This window comes from Chanodichthys erythropterus, chromosome 7 (assembly GCF_024489055.1).
Source record: "Chanodichthys erythropterus isolate Z2021 chromosome 7, ASM2448905v1, whole genome shotgun sequence".
NCBI classification, from domain to species: domain Eukaryota; kingdom Metazoa; phylum Chordata; class Actinopteri; order Cypriniformes; family Xenocyprididae; genus Chanodichthys; species Chanodichthys erythropterus.
In genome coordinates this window covers 39,231,335-39,249,020 of record NC_090227.1, presented here as the reverse complement: position 1 = coordinate 39,249,020, position 17,686 = coordinate 39,231,335, and the positions used below count along the sequence as shown (strand labels likewise).

General features: G+C 37.8%; 2 protein-coding genes across 7 annotated transcripts in view; one reads left to right on the top strand and one right to left on the bottom strand.

The window, feature by feature from the left end:
• Positions 1-6,903, bottom strand: part of sipa1l3 (signal-induced proliferation-associated 1 like 3) — a 107,306-nt gene extending 100,403 nt beyond the window's left edge. For 2 of the 3 annotated variants that reach the window (XM_067390526.1, XM_067390528.1), the window contains exon 1: positions 6,731-6,903. The gene's annotated coding sequence lies outside the window, so the exon portion shown is untranslated. Of the gene's footprint in view, positions 1-3,655; positions 3,678-6,730 lie in introns of those variants that run through there. The other variant, XM_067390527.1, reaches the window with a different exon arrangement.
• A 4,913-nt stretch (positions 6,904-11,816) lies between these two features.
• map3k10 (mitogen-activated protein kinase kinase kinase 10) overlaps positions 11,817-17,686 on the top strand; it is a 44,323-nt gene continuing 38,453 nt past the window's right edge. For 3 of the 4 annotated variants that reach the window (XR_010895532.1, XM_067390522.1, XM_067390524.1), the window contains exon 1: positions 11,817-14,559. Coding sequence is in view for 3 of the 4 variants with exons in the window: in XM_067390522.1 (XP_067246623.1) it covers positions 13,677-14,559 (883 nt within the window). In the remaining variant the exon portion in view is untranslated. The remainder of the gene's footprint in view (positions 14,560-17,686) is intronic. The other variant, XM_067390523.1, reaches the window with a different exon arrangement.

Genomic DNA, 17,686 nt, shown 5'->3' with positions numbered 1-17,686 from the left:
TTAGACTCAGTAACTAATGGAAACGTGAAACCATAATCTATCACTATCCTTAAATTACTGCTAGATGAATAAATATTCAATATTGGATGACGAACATTCAATAATGGTGAAAAATAAATAAACAAACTCACATATCAGCCAATAAACAACAAAATTCTGATATTTTATACATAATCTAAATGTACATTATACTGTTTTGAAGGATTTTTAGTACTTTTATTCAGCAAGGATGCATTAAATTGATTAAAAGTGACAGTAAAGACATTAATAATGTTAAAAAAGATTTCTTTTTAAATAAATGCTGTTCTTTTGAACTTTATATTCATCAAAGAATGAAAAAATGTATCACTCTCCAAAATATTAACTATTTATACACTGGTAATAATAAACTTTTTTTTTAAGCAGCAAATCATCATATTACAATGATTTCTGAAGGATCATGTGACACGAAAGACTGGAGTAATGATGCTGAAAATTCAGCTTTGTCATCACAGGAATAAATTACTTGAATTACTTATTTGAAATCGTATTAATATTTTACAATATTACTGTTTTTACTGTAATTTGTTCAAATAAATGCAGCCTTGGTGAGCAGAAGAGACTTATACCAACCCCAAACCTTTGAATGGCATAGTGAATACATTCATAATAGGTCATCATCATATTGATTATCAGCCACAATAAAATATATTTTTCTATCAGTACAATCCTAATTGTTATAAATACATCATAAAGATAGTATATCAATGAAAAATGTCATGCTTTTAATGCAAAAGCCCTGACAAAATTCCTACAACGTGTATCTCAATGCTTCTACTTTACTTCATTGTTAAACTTTATCCTAAATTTCACTTACAGTTTTAGGTTTCAGCTATCTGTTATTCTGTTATGTACGTGACTGAGAAGCCATATCAAAGACATGTTTTGTTCTGCACTCAAACTCCCTGGACTTTGTGGGATCTCTCTCGTCAATCAGGTCTCTCTGGTTCTGGAGCTGAGCAGGTGGAGAGGCCGTAGTGAAACAGGTGTAAAAACAGCATGGAAGCCTGCTGACTTCGGCTGACAGTTTGTGGAAGTCATTCTCTCAAGTGACACGTTCTCAAGAAAAGACATGTCAATAAGTCATAACACCAAGTTGACAGAACTACTTGTAGCCTTTCGGTTGAGTAGCTGTGCAATCAGACAAATAAAACCTATGCTTCCTTGTACCATATCACATTACAACGCTGTCAGTTTTAGTGTTCAATGTAAGGGAACAAAACAAGCGGAAAGACCAGTTTTCTCCTAACGATGCAAATAGCTCTCTAGTTAATGTGCGATTACTAATGCAATATTTAACTACCTTGCATGCTATTACAGTAATTATACACTTAAAAGTAACTCGATAAACTGTGACTTGGCAAATTGTATTGGTCAATAAGGATACAGTCAGACCTAATGGCTACATTAAGCATTTTCTGAGTGTTATTATTGTACTTTTTCTGTCATTTTCTATATCTCTACGAGAAACCGTTGGGGTGAGTCCGCAGTGGCAAACAGTCCGATTCGACATCTGTGTTTATCCTCCAGCAAAAAACCAAACAGGCTATATTTACTCTGGCCAAACAGGCAGAAGGAGAGAGCAGAGAGCAGAGCGAATGAGAGAGAGAGAGAGAGAGAGAGAGAATAAGAAACTTCAGCAGCTTTAGGGATATTCCTGGCCCAGTTAATGGATGTCATAAAAGCAGGTAGTGATGTCACGCTAATAACCTACCTGAGAATGTAACTCAGAGAGAATACTAAAGTTTGTGATGACATTAGTATGCAGGTGCATAACTACACTGTTGTCCATTAAGGTGTGTACAAGTGTGTACTAGTAAGATTTTTATTCATAACTTACTTTTGGCTTACATGAAATTCAAATTACTTATGATTTAAACTAAATATAAATATTAAATATTTCATAATTTTGTATCCTTAAGCCCAAAGTATACTTCTGTTTTTACAGGTACGAAGGTCTACGTACAGTGTTCGTGAAGCAAATTTGTCACCAGAAAAATATGCGCGTACTGTATGTGTGCCGCCTGATTATTGTGACCAGTTGCGTGTGCACTGAATTTGTTTTGCACTAAACAGTTGTTCCATAAGGTGGAAACACTGGCCTGTATGGAAGCTTGTTTCTGCCGTGAAATAAAAATTTAAAAAAGGTAATTGCAACTTTTTAACTCACAATTCTTGCTTTTTTCTTGCAATTGCGAGATGTAAAGTCAGGTTTGCGAGTTATAAAGTCAGAATTGCTACATATAAATTCACAATTGTGAGTTATAAAGTCATAATTGCGTGATATATACTCGCAATTGTGAGAAAAAAAGTCAGAATTTCAAATTTATATCTTGCAATTCTGACTTTATAACTCATATTTGTGAATTTAAATCTCGCAATTCTGACTTTTTTCTCAGAATTATAAACTCACAATGTGTTATAATGTCCAATTGTGAGGGGAAAAAGACTGACGTTTTTTCTCAGAATTGTGAGTTTATATCTCAATTCTGACTTTTTAACTTGCAATTGTATATTATAAAGTCAGAATTGCAAGATATACAGCCTAAACTCAACAAAAAAGTCATAATTGTGCAATAAAAACTCGCAATTGCGAGAAAAAAACTTTATATCTCGCAAATCTCACAATTCTGACTTTTTTTCTCAGAATTGTGAGATGCAAACTCACAATTGCAAGAAAAAAAAGTTTCAATTACCTTTTTTATTTTTTTATTTAGTGGCGGAAACAAGCTTCCATAGGTAGAAATTGAAACTAAGGAGATGGGACAACAACAAAATACTGGAGACTGCAACAACAGATGCCCACACTGACAAGCACTTGTGTGAGGGGGTTAGTTTAAAAGAATACAAATTCATTTTTATAGGTCATAAACTTCTGGAGAAAAATAGGCTACGACTGTACACATATGTACTATGTACTTATTATAATAATTGCAATAACTGGATAATAACTAGGTACTAACCCTGAACTTACCCCTAAACCTAGCCTTAACCCATGTAGTTACCTTATATTACCCAGTACTTTTAAATACACTGTGAATACACCTAAGTGCACGTACTGTAAAATAAAGTGCAACCCATACGCTAACATACATGTAAACAAAAACAAAGTATACTTTGGGCTTTAGAGCTTAAAAAGACATGTTTCTCGGCCCATGGGTTGTTCATTTTCCTCTCCACCTGATAACAATGACACACAAACGTAAGAGTAAACAAACAGAACTCACAACCAATCAGGCATGTTTGCAGAAGACAATGCCACCACAGCCTTAAAAAGACCTACAAGGACTCAAATGACAAAATGCAAATGCCTCAGACAATCCAGGCCTACTCTCAGTTGGGTTTGTCTATTCAAAACCCTCGACCTATCAATAACTTTAACCAGCAGACTGCAAAAGGCAGTGTATGTGAGTTTAAGAAGCTTTTCTGGTTAGTTGATGGAAAAGAACGTATGAATTCCCAAGAACTTCAGCTATTCCTCCACACACAGATATACTGCTACTTTACAGTGCACGTTACTGAAAACTGGAGTTTAGCCTAACACCTGGATGCAGTTACTTAGATTTACAACAGCATTCAGCTCCTCACAAAAACACATTTTGTCTTAAGTTATTACCTGAAAGAAGAATCAGCTCCAAGTTTGAGTCTATTTTTGTGTAAACGGCAGCAGTGACTGATGTCCACATTTGTCCATAAAGAAGCCCCTCACTGTTCTCTACACATACCATGAGAACTGAATTTAGCCAATATGACTGTTATCAGATGCATTCATGTGATTGAATTAGCCTCAAAGAGGAAGTTACTAAAATAAAACCTCTAAATTCCAGGCACAGTCTGGTTCTCTAATTTCATGTGGTTTAATGTGGTGGTATGGTGTGTGCGCTGGTGAAGCCATCTGACTTCCCCTTGAAACATATGCCAATTTTAGTTATACAGCTACACATCAGTGCATGACCTGCAGTGGAGGCAATGATATTCATAAAGCATTTAACCAAAAATTTAAATTCTGCCATTATTTTACCCTCAACATATCGAGACAAAACTTCATGACTTAATGCTGTTAAGCAGAATGCGCAGCCAAATCTTCAGACTGACGGCAGAAGGTCTGGACTCCATCGCAGCTTTCATTGGCCAAGAGGATGTCTGGCCAAAAGCAACCAATCACTGCGTCATGTTTAGTGGCATGAAAGTCGATGTCCCAACAATAGCTGACCAGCGTGCAAATTAATTTAAAGGGTTAGTTCATCCAAAAATGAAAAATCTGTCATTAATTACTCCCCCTCATGTCATTCCAAACCTGTAAGTCCTACATTCATTAAAGTAGTGTTGTCAAAAATACCAAGTCGAATTTTAAAAATGTGAAGCTTTGAGCGCTGATGAGCAGATTCATAAACACCTATGATTGGCCACTGTGTTCACGTGCTCATCACATACGTCTGTGATTGGCTACAATGATCAGAGTTGTTTATGAATCCGCTCAACAGCACTCAAACCGTCACATTTTTTAACATTTCAGTACCGACTTGGTTTCAAAGTAGGTACTTTTGACAACACTACTTTAATGATGTCTTTCCTATTGTTCAGGATCATGAATGTATAAACTGCGTTGCTCCTAATGAAGGGACTGAAAGCTCTCAGATTTCATCAAAAATATCTTAATTTGTGTTCCGAAGATGAACGAAAGTCTTACGGCTTTAGTACGAAGTGAGGGTGAGTAATTAATGACAGTAATTTCATTTTTGGGTGAACTAACCCGTTAAGATCGTTGTATAAGTTTAATGCAACAATGGTGCAGTGAACTTCACATACTTTTGAAAATCCAGCATTTAGTTGACCAAATAAGTTCTCATTATCACAGTTGTAAACATGACTGCTTTCTTCTTCCATAAGAGGGTTTGACGTCACAACGGCTTTGTTTCCAAGTGGACCATTAAAGAACGTGACATGTATGTCTCCATGAAATCCTGGAGAAATCAACACATCAGATGACAACTTTGAAACTCCCTTAGTTTTTCCTATTTTGTGCGCCTTATGCATCAGACGTTCTGCCAACAGCCTGTGGGCTGAGAACAGGGACTGACTGACTTCTTTTGCATACAGAATTAACCCTATAAAGCAGGGATGGGCAACGTTGGTTTTGGAGTGCCGCTGTTTTGCAGTATTTAGCTCCAACCTTGATAAAACACTCACCTGTCTGTAGCCTTAGTAATCCTGAATACATTGATTAACTTGTTCAGCTGTGTTTGATTAGGGTTGGAAATAACTCTGCAGGAGAGCGGCGCTCCAGGACCGACGTTTGCCCATCCCTGCAATACAGCCTTTTGATACATGAATTTCTAAGGTTTCTAGATTATCAAAATGATCAAAACTTTGCTGATAAAATCTGATTGATACTGTTTTGCGAGCAAAAATGTCCACCTTCAGGTTGTGATGCATGTCATTTTGCTGTGAATTCTTTACGATTTTTATGAAGTAAACGCAAGAATAACTTTTATAATGGTAGTAATATTTACTTACTGGATTGAAGAAATTTAAGTTTAGGTTTACTTGATTACATATACAGCAAAAATCATGTATAATGCATCAGTATTTGGGGATATAAAGTAATATTCTTGTGCATTTTATGTAAATAGTCTGCTATAATGTTATAAAAATCTCATTGGTTTACAAGCTAAACCATCTTCTTTTTGGCCATATAAATAACAACAACTGCACCAAATTGCATATGTTTGCTTGGCCCTCTGAATAAAATTGAGGTGGAGCGTGAGCTTCATATTCTCACTATATCATACTGTATGAACCAAATAAAGCATGATGCATTATATTTGATACAAAACATAAAACACATATGCTAAACATATGGAATGTTTATTGAACCTTTAGACAAAATCTAAAGCAGTTTAGCATATGTATTTCATATCTTGTATCAAATATAATACATCATGCTCTATATGGTTCATATAGTATTTCAAATGCCAGGCTTTAGCGACTCTACAACTTTTTATATTCCACAAAAGAAAGTCAGCCATTCAGGTTTGTAACAAGATGAGAGTTAGTAAACGATGATAGAATATTAACTATTCCTTTAATCCAATAATGACACATAAACCACCTGTTGTTATTAAGATTATGAAGAGAAATTTCAAATGGTTAACTAAAACACACACATACCAAACTTAAAACTCACACCAAACAGCTAATTTACTCCTAAACAAACTACAAAGCAACATTTATACACTGAGATAGTGGCCTTGAAGGGTTCTGCATGTGCTGAAACTTTACGAGCAAGCAACAATCTTCCCTCACCAACGACAAACATTCATTTTAAGATGCTTCAAGAGACATTAACTTCTGTAAGAACAAGGGCACCATTGTGTAGCCTCACTATTGTTGCATGGCCTTAGTCCAGGTGAGTGAAAACTACATAGTGCTGACGCATGCGCGATGACTGATCAGGAAGGACTAAAGCGTTTATATTCGCTAACGTTTTTTCACTTAATGAAAATACAATACAGTGATCCCAAATCCTGCATAATGACCAGTGTTTGCCCACCACTGCCCACTATGTGCTCGTGTACATCACAAAGAAACATGACAAATCTGAAAGCTGTCCCGAGTTTTACTCGCCACTTCGCATTGTTGATTTAAACCTGATCGTAAAAACTAATTATCCCCGGTAAACGTCTCTTACCTTATCCGATCCGGGAACGTGTGAGGGGGAAACTTCCCTAAATTTCCCTAAGGAGACATGTGTAGTCCGTTAAAACGTTTCAGAAATCCCGTGGATATTCTCGCCCCAGCGCCGTTCGCCAACGAGGAATTCTTCTTGGCTCCCACATTCGTTATTCCTCTTCCTCCCAGCCAACCGAAACCACGACGCCCGGCTGCTACTCGCGCACACACATACATGACACTGCGCATGCGCGGGGATGCATTCACAAGTGTCTGTAGTAATATATGAAAGAGAGCGAATTCCGCAATGTAACGTGAACAGCGGTCTGTAATAGCATATGATTTAATCCACAACCATTACAAACAATAAACACAACATGAATACATTGTCTAAATGCAAATAAAACATATAAAAACACCACTTTTATTTCATATCACATTCATAACAACGACACATCTGGCTTGTTTTTTAGTGAAAGAGGGGTTTAAACTCCTCCTCTTTGCATTTTTAATATAATATCTCCCTAAAACAAATCAATAGTGTACACTTTCCATTTATCATGTTTGTTACATTAATTTAGAAACCACTGGCATTAAAACTACTACTGCACACAGTGACTCAATGGGAAAACCAACATATTAATTAACATATCGCCTGAAAGGCAATGTGATTTAGATGTGTAAATGACACTTTAATTGTGTTATGAGGATTTCCATTTGGAAACGATTGTGCCTTCGAGCGATTGAATGACGTCAGACTGCAGTGTCATATCTTTTCGGGTATTTCAAAGCATTTTTGCAAACTGCGCACATGTGAAACGTGCAAGAGAGGCTATTTTCGTTTGTAAAGACGATCCTTTTATTGGAGGGCTCTGTAGTATGACACAAATTTAGATACCACGTCTGTGTACAGTAGCTATGTTAAACTTAGCGGGCAGATGAGGTGCATTTTTCGAGTAGTGTATAGCACACCCTTGTGGTCACTCTTGTTATAACATGCGACTAAACGAGACGTCTCCTGTTAATAATTCCTTCAATATTATTAATGTTCACTCTCATGCAGAATCTTTTTTTAATTATATAAATGGCTAGAGACGTTACTAAACTACTTAAGTGCAGCCAGCTGTTTTTTATCCAATAGGTTAATTTTATGTTTAGATCACCATGCAGTCTAATTGGTTATCACAATAAAAATGTGCTCTTATGCTTTGAAACTGCATTGGTGGAGTCTGAGACAAAACAGAGAATAATTTAAAATCATTTCAAATGCAGAATCACATTTAAATGTGCCAGGCAGCCTTAAAATTCACCAAACTGATGTTTAAATTTCCATAAGCAAAAACATTTAAAACAGCTCAGTGAATTTGCATGTGCATGAAAATACATGCAAGCTATGTGAAATGCTATTGTTCTTCAACATAAAACAGGTTTTAAATGTCTTTAGAATAATTTGTTTACAAAAAACTAAATCTTGTCCTCACACTGTAAAAGTTACCTGGTTGCCTTAAAATTTTGAGTTCATTGAAATTAAAAATTTGAGTTAAGACAATGAAGGCGATTGGTTTAATCAACAGAAACTCAAAATATTATGTTATCTGAACCACATTAATCATTGAAGTTGATTTTACAAAAGAAAAAATGTGATAAAAAAATATTTTTTACAGTGCAGGCTCATGTGGTTCTTAATAGAATCAATCACATATTTTCAAATTTAAATAAAAAGCGCCAGTGTATAGATTATGTTGCTGCGATGGTTCTATTAAAGGATTAGTTCAATTTTAAATAAACTTTTCCTGATAATTTACTCACCCCCATGTCATCCAAGATGTCCATGTCTTATAAAAGTTTTTGATGAAAACATTCCAGGATTTTTCTCCTTATAGTGGACTTGAATGGGCACCAAACGATTGAAGGTCAAAATTAGTTTTACTGCAGCTTCAAATTGTTCTACATGATCCCAGATGAGAAATAAGGGTCTTATCTAGTGAAACTATCGCTCATTTTCTGAAAAAAATTGAAAATTATATAAGTTTTAACCTTAAATGCTCATCTTGAACTAGCTCTCTTTTTCTTCTCCTCTATATGAATTCCGGCAGTGTAGACACTGCTAAGTGTATTACTGCCCTCCACAGGTCAAAGTTTGAACTAATTGTTATCTACTATTGAACTAGCATATTGCATATAAAAATTAGTTCAAACTTTGACCTGAGGAGGGCAGTAATACGCTTAGCAGCATCTACACTGCTGGAATTCTAATAGAGAAGAAGAAGAAGAAGAAGAAGAAGAAGAAGAAGAGAGCTAGTTCAAGATGAGCATTTAAGGTTAAAACTTATATAATTTTCTTTTTTTTTTTTAGAAAATGAGCGATGGTTTCACTCATCTGGGATCATGTAGAACAATTTGAAGCTGCAGTGAAACTAATTTTGACCTTCAATCGTTTGGTGCCCATTCAAGTCCACTTAAGGAGAAAAATCCTGGAATGTTTTCATCAAAAACTTTAATTTCTTTTCCACTGAAGAAAGAAAGACATGGACATCTTGGATGACATGGGGGTGAGTAAATTATCAGGAAAAGTTTATTTAAAAGTGAACTATTCCTTTAAGCCTGTTCAATTTTCTAGGCAAAACCAAATCACTGAACTGGCAGTTCTTCATGCAGGTAATTGAGAATCATGTGAGTTTTCCATCCTCTGAATTTATGACATGTTGTCCTATTCATCTTCTGCCATTATTCCTAACACCTCTTTGCTCCAGATAGTAACCTGTTGTCACTAGAGACCAAAGTGTGACGCAGGGGAAAGAGCAGGTTAGTGGTACTTAACACAGATCTTCTGCACCACATCATCTGTTCTCTATTCTGACAACTCAACCAACATCAACTAAGTTAGTATGGCAGACTGAATGTGAACTAGGGAACAGGACCTTATTGCATGACTACAAGAAGCCAGAAAGAAAAACTGCCATTGATGTGATCCAGAATCTCACCAGGGGGCAGTGTGACATAATGGAGCAAAGCTGTTCTCCTTTTAGTGCATGTTGTGCAGGTCAGCTATTTAACTGAAATGCATTTACATCTACCTGACTGTATGCCTAATGAAAAAGACATATTTAATTTATATATAGTATATGATCGATCTTGGGTAGCCTGTGTTTGGTTATTGTCACTTGAAATTTTAAAACCTGTGATTGAACATGTAAAACTTTCTGTTGGTATATGTGGTTTAGGGACTCTTCATAGGCATAATGATTTTTATACTGTAAAAAACTGCATATTCTCTCCCCCTACACCACCCCCACCCCTAAACCTACCCATCACAGAAAACTGTCTGCATTTTTTTATTTAAAAAAAAAAACATAGTTTAGTTTTTTTTTAAGCCATTTGGTTTACGAGAACATACAAAATGTACTCATAAACCATATTACATTATATCAATGTCATTATACACATTTGTGTCATCAAAACCACATATGCCAGAACACACACACACACACATTTTATGTATAAAATATGTTTAATATTAATGTTAGTTATAATTGCTAACATGTTATATTATATTATATTATATTATATTATATTATATTATATTATATTATATTATATTATATTATATTATATTATAATGTTTTTTGGGGACATTCCATAGACGTAATGGTTTTTATACTGTACAAACTGTATATTCTCTCCCCTACACTAACCCTACCCCTAAACCTACCCATCACAGAAAACTTTCTGCTATTTTAGATTTTCAAAAAAGAACATTCTGTATGATTTATAAACTTGTTTACTCATGGGGACCAAAATAAAATGTCCCCACATGGTCAAAATTGACAGGTATTACTTTACTTGTGGGGATATTTGGACACTACCCCTACTCCTAAACCTACCCATCACAGGAAACTGCACATTTTTACTTTCTCAAAAAAGTCATTCTGTATGATTTAAGCCTTTTGAAAAATGGGGACATGGGGTAATGTCCTCATAAGTCATCCTCTCCTTGTAATACCTATGTCATACCTGTGTCATTATACAAATTTGTGTCCTGATATGTCACAAAACACACACAAACACACACACACACGTTCGTTTTTGTGAATTGTGGGGACATTCCATAGCGTAATGGTTTTTATACTGTACAAACTGTATTTTCTATCGCCCTACACCACCCCTACTCCTAAACCTACCCATCACAGGAAACTGCACATTTTTACTTTCTCAAAAAAGTCATTCTGTATGATTTAAGCCTTTTGAAAAATGGGGACATGGGGTAATGTCCTCATAAGTCATCCACTCCTTGTAATACCTATGTCATACCTGTGTCATTATACAAATTTGTGTCCTGATATGTCACAAAACACACACAAACACACACACACACGTTCGTTTTTGTGAATTGTGGGGACATTCCATAGCGTAATGGTTTTTATACTGTACAAACTGTATTTTCTATCGCCCTACACCACCCCTACTCCTAAACCTAACCATCACAGAAAACTGTGCACACTTTTACTTTTTCAAAAAAACACATTCTGTATGATTTATAAGCCTTTTGAAAAGTGGGGACATGGGGAATGTCCTCATAAGTCACCCTCTCCTTGTAATACCTATGTCATACCCATGTCATTATACAAATTTGTGTACAGATATGTCACAAAAAACATGCACATACACTCACACACGCACATTGTTGGGTTTCCATGTGTTTTGGGGGGACATTCCATAGACGTAATTTTTTTTATACTGTACAAACTGTATATTCTCTTCCCCTACACTAAGTATGTTTTACTTACAGAAAACATTTTTTGCTATTTTAGAACATTTTGTATTATTTATAGGCTTGTTTCCTCATGGGACCAAAAAATTGTCCCCAAAAGGTCAAAATTTACACGTACTATACTTGTGGGTTTGGTCCCCATAACATATGGATTACCAGGACACACACACACACACATTTTATCTATAATATATATATAATTGTGCTAAAAGTGCTATTATATTATATTATATTATATTATATTATATTATATTATATTATATTATATTATATTATATAGCTGGTCCTAATAGGCCACGTCCACTTTGCATTCACTATAAACTCCATTTCCCAGAATGCCCTACTGTCCTCCACCCCCAGTCCAGCCGGTGTATTTGGATACAAAGTCAGCCTCAGGAGCTGACAGCCCGGTCCATGGAATAGATCGTCTTTCTCACAGATAAAGGAAGCGGTGGCAGAAACGATTCGAGTGAGATGGACGACGGACCGACTATCTGACCCAGCTGGGAGAAAGATTAAAAGAGCATCCTTCAGTGGAAGTCGATGATGTTTAGGGAATATTTCAGCATTATGATACGCCCATGCGACGAGCTGTATGGATGTTGTGATGTACAGTGAGCGATCCAAGCAACCACAAACATATATCTGAATCTAAAACCGGTTGTTTTGGGCTGGAAGGACGCAGGGATACTTTCTCACTGATCTCTGGATTACAAGAAATATTGTGGAAGAATCTAGAAAGGAACTAGGTGGCTATTATTATTATTATTATTGGTGTTATTATTATTATTGTAAAAATGGTGGACACATTTTGTGTTGGCTTTTATTTGGGCAACATAAACGCATTCTTGAGAATTTCGTCGCCTAATCGCTACGACCTGGATAAAAGTCATCTTTATGCAAGCCATCTGCATCACTCTCATTCTTCATAAAATGATCTCAATTATCGCTGTATCATAATAATAATCCAATACCAAGCCGAAGTTCCGCTTAAGATTGTTAAACATTTCAATTTATATACGCAACTGACATGAATCAACTGCTCGACGACAATAAAAATATATACAGTTGAAATGACAATCATGGAAAATGAGGACGAAATGATCGAAATAAGCACTTGCACATGCGCTTCATAGAAATAACCCACACTGACAGTCGCATTGGTTTATGACTTGGATTAAAATGCAAACAGTAGACTTGTAGTAGCTATAGCAACGTTTATTGATGAAATATTAATATGCATTTCCAAATATTCAAAACGCTAAATGGCTAGAATACATTATGTATGTCGACTAAAGGCTCTGCCATCTCTCTGTTGTGATTCTCATCTTAAAATGGACGCGCGCTTTCCTTAAAGGCTATTTAGAGACTTTCTTATAGCGTTCGCGATGTACCGGATTTGCACGAGACAAGAGAAACGTGAAGTGAATATTACGAATGTGCAAATAATTGTGGATGTTTTGAGATCGCGAGCTGGCGCATCCCTGTGAGCCTATCAGAGCTGAATGTCCGAAGATGCCTTAAGCCTGCGCATGCATGTGTTTAAGGCTATGAATATTCATTAACATCCATTGCAAAGAGCAACATCGATGTGCATTTACAAATATGCGAGTTTTACATGGATCGGATTTACATAGATTAGAGGTTAGGACAACATTCCAGTGCAAGCTATTTAGATGAAATTTAACCCCTACTAGATCATGATATGTGATGTAGGGCAAATTATCAGAAGACCCATCTAGTTCTTGTTTTATCCTCTAGTAGCTAATATTCTTTTAGTTTTAGAGAGTCTCCAAGGCCTTCAAAGATTCTTCTAATGGAAAAGCCCAATGCTGTCTGTCAAGGAACCAAAAGGAAAACATTCTCACGTCTTGATGGACTGGGTATTCTCACCTAATCTCAAGGACTTGAGAAAAACTACTCTTCGTCCTAGTCATATTAGAGCTGTAAGCACACATTGACTGACTACAATGGCTCTATAAATGTTAAGACACATGCAAAGTGTGCTCTGGACAATCCAAGTAACCGGTGAGGACATTGAAGGGGCAGGCCAGCAGAAGCTTTACTCGTTCATTTCTTCCCTCATTAAGAAGGCCTGCACTCAGTAGATGGGCTCTGCATGGATATTGTGCGCAAGTTGACAGAGGGCCTCCTCCAGCTTTTGAGACCTCATCGCTGACCTGTGCACTCAGTGATGGACCCATATACAAGACTGAGTGGAGTAGGAGCTGGAGGTGGTGGCAGTGCTGCCCCACTACCTTGCACCAACATTGGAGGTTCCTGTGGACCCCCAGTTCCCCCTGTACTCCCAGCAAGTGCAAATTCAATACCCTGCTTGACACACAACAGCAGCAGCCGGAACTCCTCTACTCTTCCATCCTCAGTGGGATCCCCAGATTCCCATCTTCCCCATCATCATGAAGGCATTAACACTTACTGGACAGCTGTTTTTGATTATGAGGCTACAGCGGACGAGGAGCTAACCTTGCGACGTGGCGACCTATTGGAGGTGCTCTCCAAGGACTCCAAAGTGTCTGGAGATGAGGGCTGGTGGACTGGAAAGATCCAAGACAAGGTGGGCATATTCCCTAGTAATTATGTGACCCGACGGGATGCCAGCTATCCAGCATTGCCTCCGGGAGGGCTGGTCGGTGGGGAGTCGCCTCTAGAGATTGATTTCTCAGAGCTATGTTTGGAGGAAGTGATCGGTGCCGGTGGCTTTGGAAAGGTGTATAGGGGTGTGTGGCGAGATGAGGAAGTGGCTGTTAAAGCTGCTCGTCAGGACCCAGATGAGGACATCAGTGCCACAGCAGAGAACGTGAGGCAGGAGGCCAGACTCTTCTGGATGCTCCGACACCGCAACATCATCGCTCTCCGAGGTGTTTGCCTCCGGGAGCCAAATCTTTGCCTGGTTATGGAATATGCCCGTGGTGGAGCACTTAACCGGGCACTTGCTGGGAAAAAGGTGCCTCCTCGGGTACTGGTGAACTGGGCAGTGCAGGTTGCGACTGGAATGGACTACTTGCACAACCAGACTTTTGTGCCAATCATCCATCGAGACCTCAAATCCAGTAACAGTGAGTAACAATTCTTTATTGTTCTCTGTCAAAATAAATGTGCTAAATTGTACCTTGTCACTGGGTCAGCACCCTTAAAGGGACAACTTATGTTACCCTTATGTTACTTAGGGTTGGGCGATGTCTACCAAATTGGCATCAGATGATGTCTACAGTGAAACATTGTGATGGATGATGACATTGGGACAGGGAGGAAGGGGCTTCATTTTCACTCAACTTTCTTTGGAATTAATTAAAAACGCTCCTTCTGCTCCATGCCAGTAGACACGCACTGTTAATGTGGCACGTGTCTGAAGAAAGAAAGAACGCGCATGGAGTTGAAAGGGCTTGAGTGAAGCTTGTTTGGCTTTAGATAAAACTACTAGAGGATATTGCGCTGAAATATCATTACTTGTGCTTGTGGTGTTTTGAAATGCTGCTCACTTCAACTAAAAACAATAAAATGGTGCTACCGTTCTGTCTCGGAGGCCGGACAGAAACATCCCAGGGTCCGGATGCGGACCGCGGTCTACCATTTGAATATTCGCCATTGCTCAGCATTGTGATGTCTGTCAGCCATCGTCATCGTCTATCGCCCCAACCCTATTGTTACTACTATGAACAATTTAGAGGAAAATAAGGTATAAAGATGTCCCTTTGAGGGTTCTTTCCTTGTGACAAGCTGTTGTACCCCTAAAGGTACAAACTTTGCAATCAACACCAAAACACATATTCATATGCAAAAACATATTGATAAGGAGTAAATGCCTTTGGGTGACTTTTGATATGTCAGATACAGTCCCCAAAACTGATCCTCAAATTATCCTCAAATTTATCCTTAGTTGGAATAGCCCAAAAATCATGGATTTGGCACTGGTGGAGTGACTGTAGCGAACAGACAAAAGGAATAGATGTTGTGTATGGACTTGGAAACATTGTTTTGTTTTTTTGTGTATAGCCTCTTGACGTTGCATTGCTTTCTCTTCTTAAGGCAAGCTGCTCTGCTCTGGAAAACGCTGGGCTATTTTTGGTCCTTTGTGCTATTTGCTGCTAAGCACAGTTAGAGTTGTTGTGGGCAGAAAGAAGAGAGTAGCTGAATGGATGAGTATATGGATGCATTTTGGAAAATGAACACTGCACACCCGATACTAAGGGTTTTTGCAGTAGCTTGACAGACACTCTAGAGAAGATTTAGCAAAGTCTGCTAATCCCTGTCCTTGTCAAATCCACGAAAACAGTCATCCCAGTGCTGCTCCCTCTCTCAGCAATGGGATGCTTGTTTACCTTGCCCCTGTAGACACAGGAGGGGTAAAAGCATTAGCTGTCAGAGTTTAAAGTTTCACTGCTTCTCATTATCCAGGGGCTCTGAGCTCAGGTATCCTCTTCAAACTGTAGGCGTACTTGGAGATTGGCACAGCTGCTGTGGCAACAGAGGCGGATTCCAAGCCCTCCAGCCTCTTCCCAGCTTCCCTCTATTGCACCCTAGACATCCCCCTCCCCCACAGTACAGTCCCCGCTTAACAACACAGTACAGCGGGATTGTGTGCATGGTATAGTATCCCCTTTAGTGCACCAGTAATTCCATTCCTTTACTAGCATTGGTGTTTGTCTCAAAATGTAGTAACCCTCATAATTGGTGTATAAATCAATTGGCTTTGTAAATATATTATATTAGAACAATGATACGAGAAGTCAGGGACAAAGACTTTTATGTTAGCATACCAAAATGACTGTAATAGCTGCCTCTCTCTCACGTTGCCTGGAAGGCTAATTTGAACATACTTGGTTCGCTGGTTGCCAGTGCCTCTGAATAACTAGGATAATCTGATTAATGTGACCTCCTTTAAAGTGATGTCACTCCGTGTGTGTGAGTTGATAGGCTGGAGTCATTGGTCAGTTCATGTTGTTAACTGAGCTCACGCTGGACTTCAGTTACCTTTAGCAAAGAATGGCCCACACTCTGGGAAAACAAAAGAGAAATAGGGATCAATTGTAAGGGTGACTCAGCTGAGAGTAATGCTAAAACCCTGATCACCTTCCCCTGACACACTCCTCAGGCAGGTCTTTCCTGGAACACAGGAATGGCTAATAGCTAAAGCGCACCATTCTGGTGCAATCAAATAGTCGTGGCACACATTTTTCCACTTTTAATAAAGCCAATTTATATCCTTACACTCAACTTTAATATTATGTTGATAAAATAAAGACATACTGATATGACCAAGGCGGTGATAGACTGATATATTACATTAATCAGATTATATTTACATTACATTATCAGCATCAGCCAGTAGCTGGTCATTCCAACCTAAGCCCCTTTCACACAGAGCGCTGATCCCAGACAATTGCCATAAAATTGCTAGAATTCCTTCTGTGTGAATGCAAACACATCCTGGGATTGATCCAGGATGGGGACCTAATAATATTGCTGGGATCAGCCCCCGAACGCACCCTGCAAGACAAATCGCATAAGGGGTGTTTTGTAGTGATGACGCTGAAGTTGAGATCGTTTGCCAGCTTAGTGGAATGGTATGCAATTTGCTAGTTTATGATCAAATCAGAAAAAAAATGCACAAGGGTGGTTTCTCGAGAGAGAAATCGCAGATCAAAAGCAAACTTAAGACGCTGCGGAGACATTACACGTCACATCCTGATGTCATGTGTCTTTACAGGATCTTTACGGAATGGGTGTGAACTGTTCCAAACGATCCCAGGACAAATCCCTGGACACATTATCAGTATATTTTTCGGAATCTCTGTGTGAAAGGGGCTATAATGTCACTTTAAAAATGCAATGTCAGCTGTTAGCTTCTGGATTTTTTGCGTTTGAATTCACAAATTGAGGCAGATCTTATTTGTCATCGTTAAATTGTATTTTATATAATTTTTTGAAAGAAATGAATACTTCAGTATTAATTCATTAAATAGATCAAAAGAGAGATTAAAGTTTCTTTAATTGTTACAAAAAAAATCAAATAAATGCTGTTCTTTCGAACTTTTCATTCAAATATTCCTATAAAAATGTTTCTTGAGCACAAAATCAGCATTTTTGAATGATTTCTGAAGGATCATGTGACACTGAAGACTGGAGTAATGATGCTGATTCAGCTTTGCCACATCATGAATAGATTATTTTTTAAACTATATT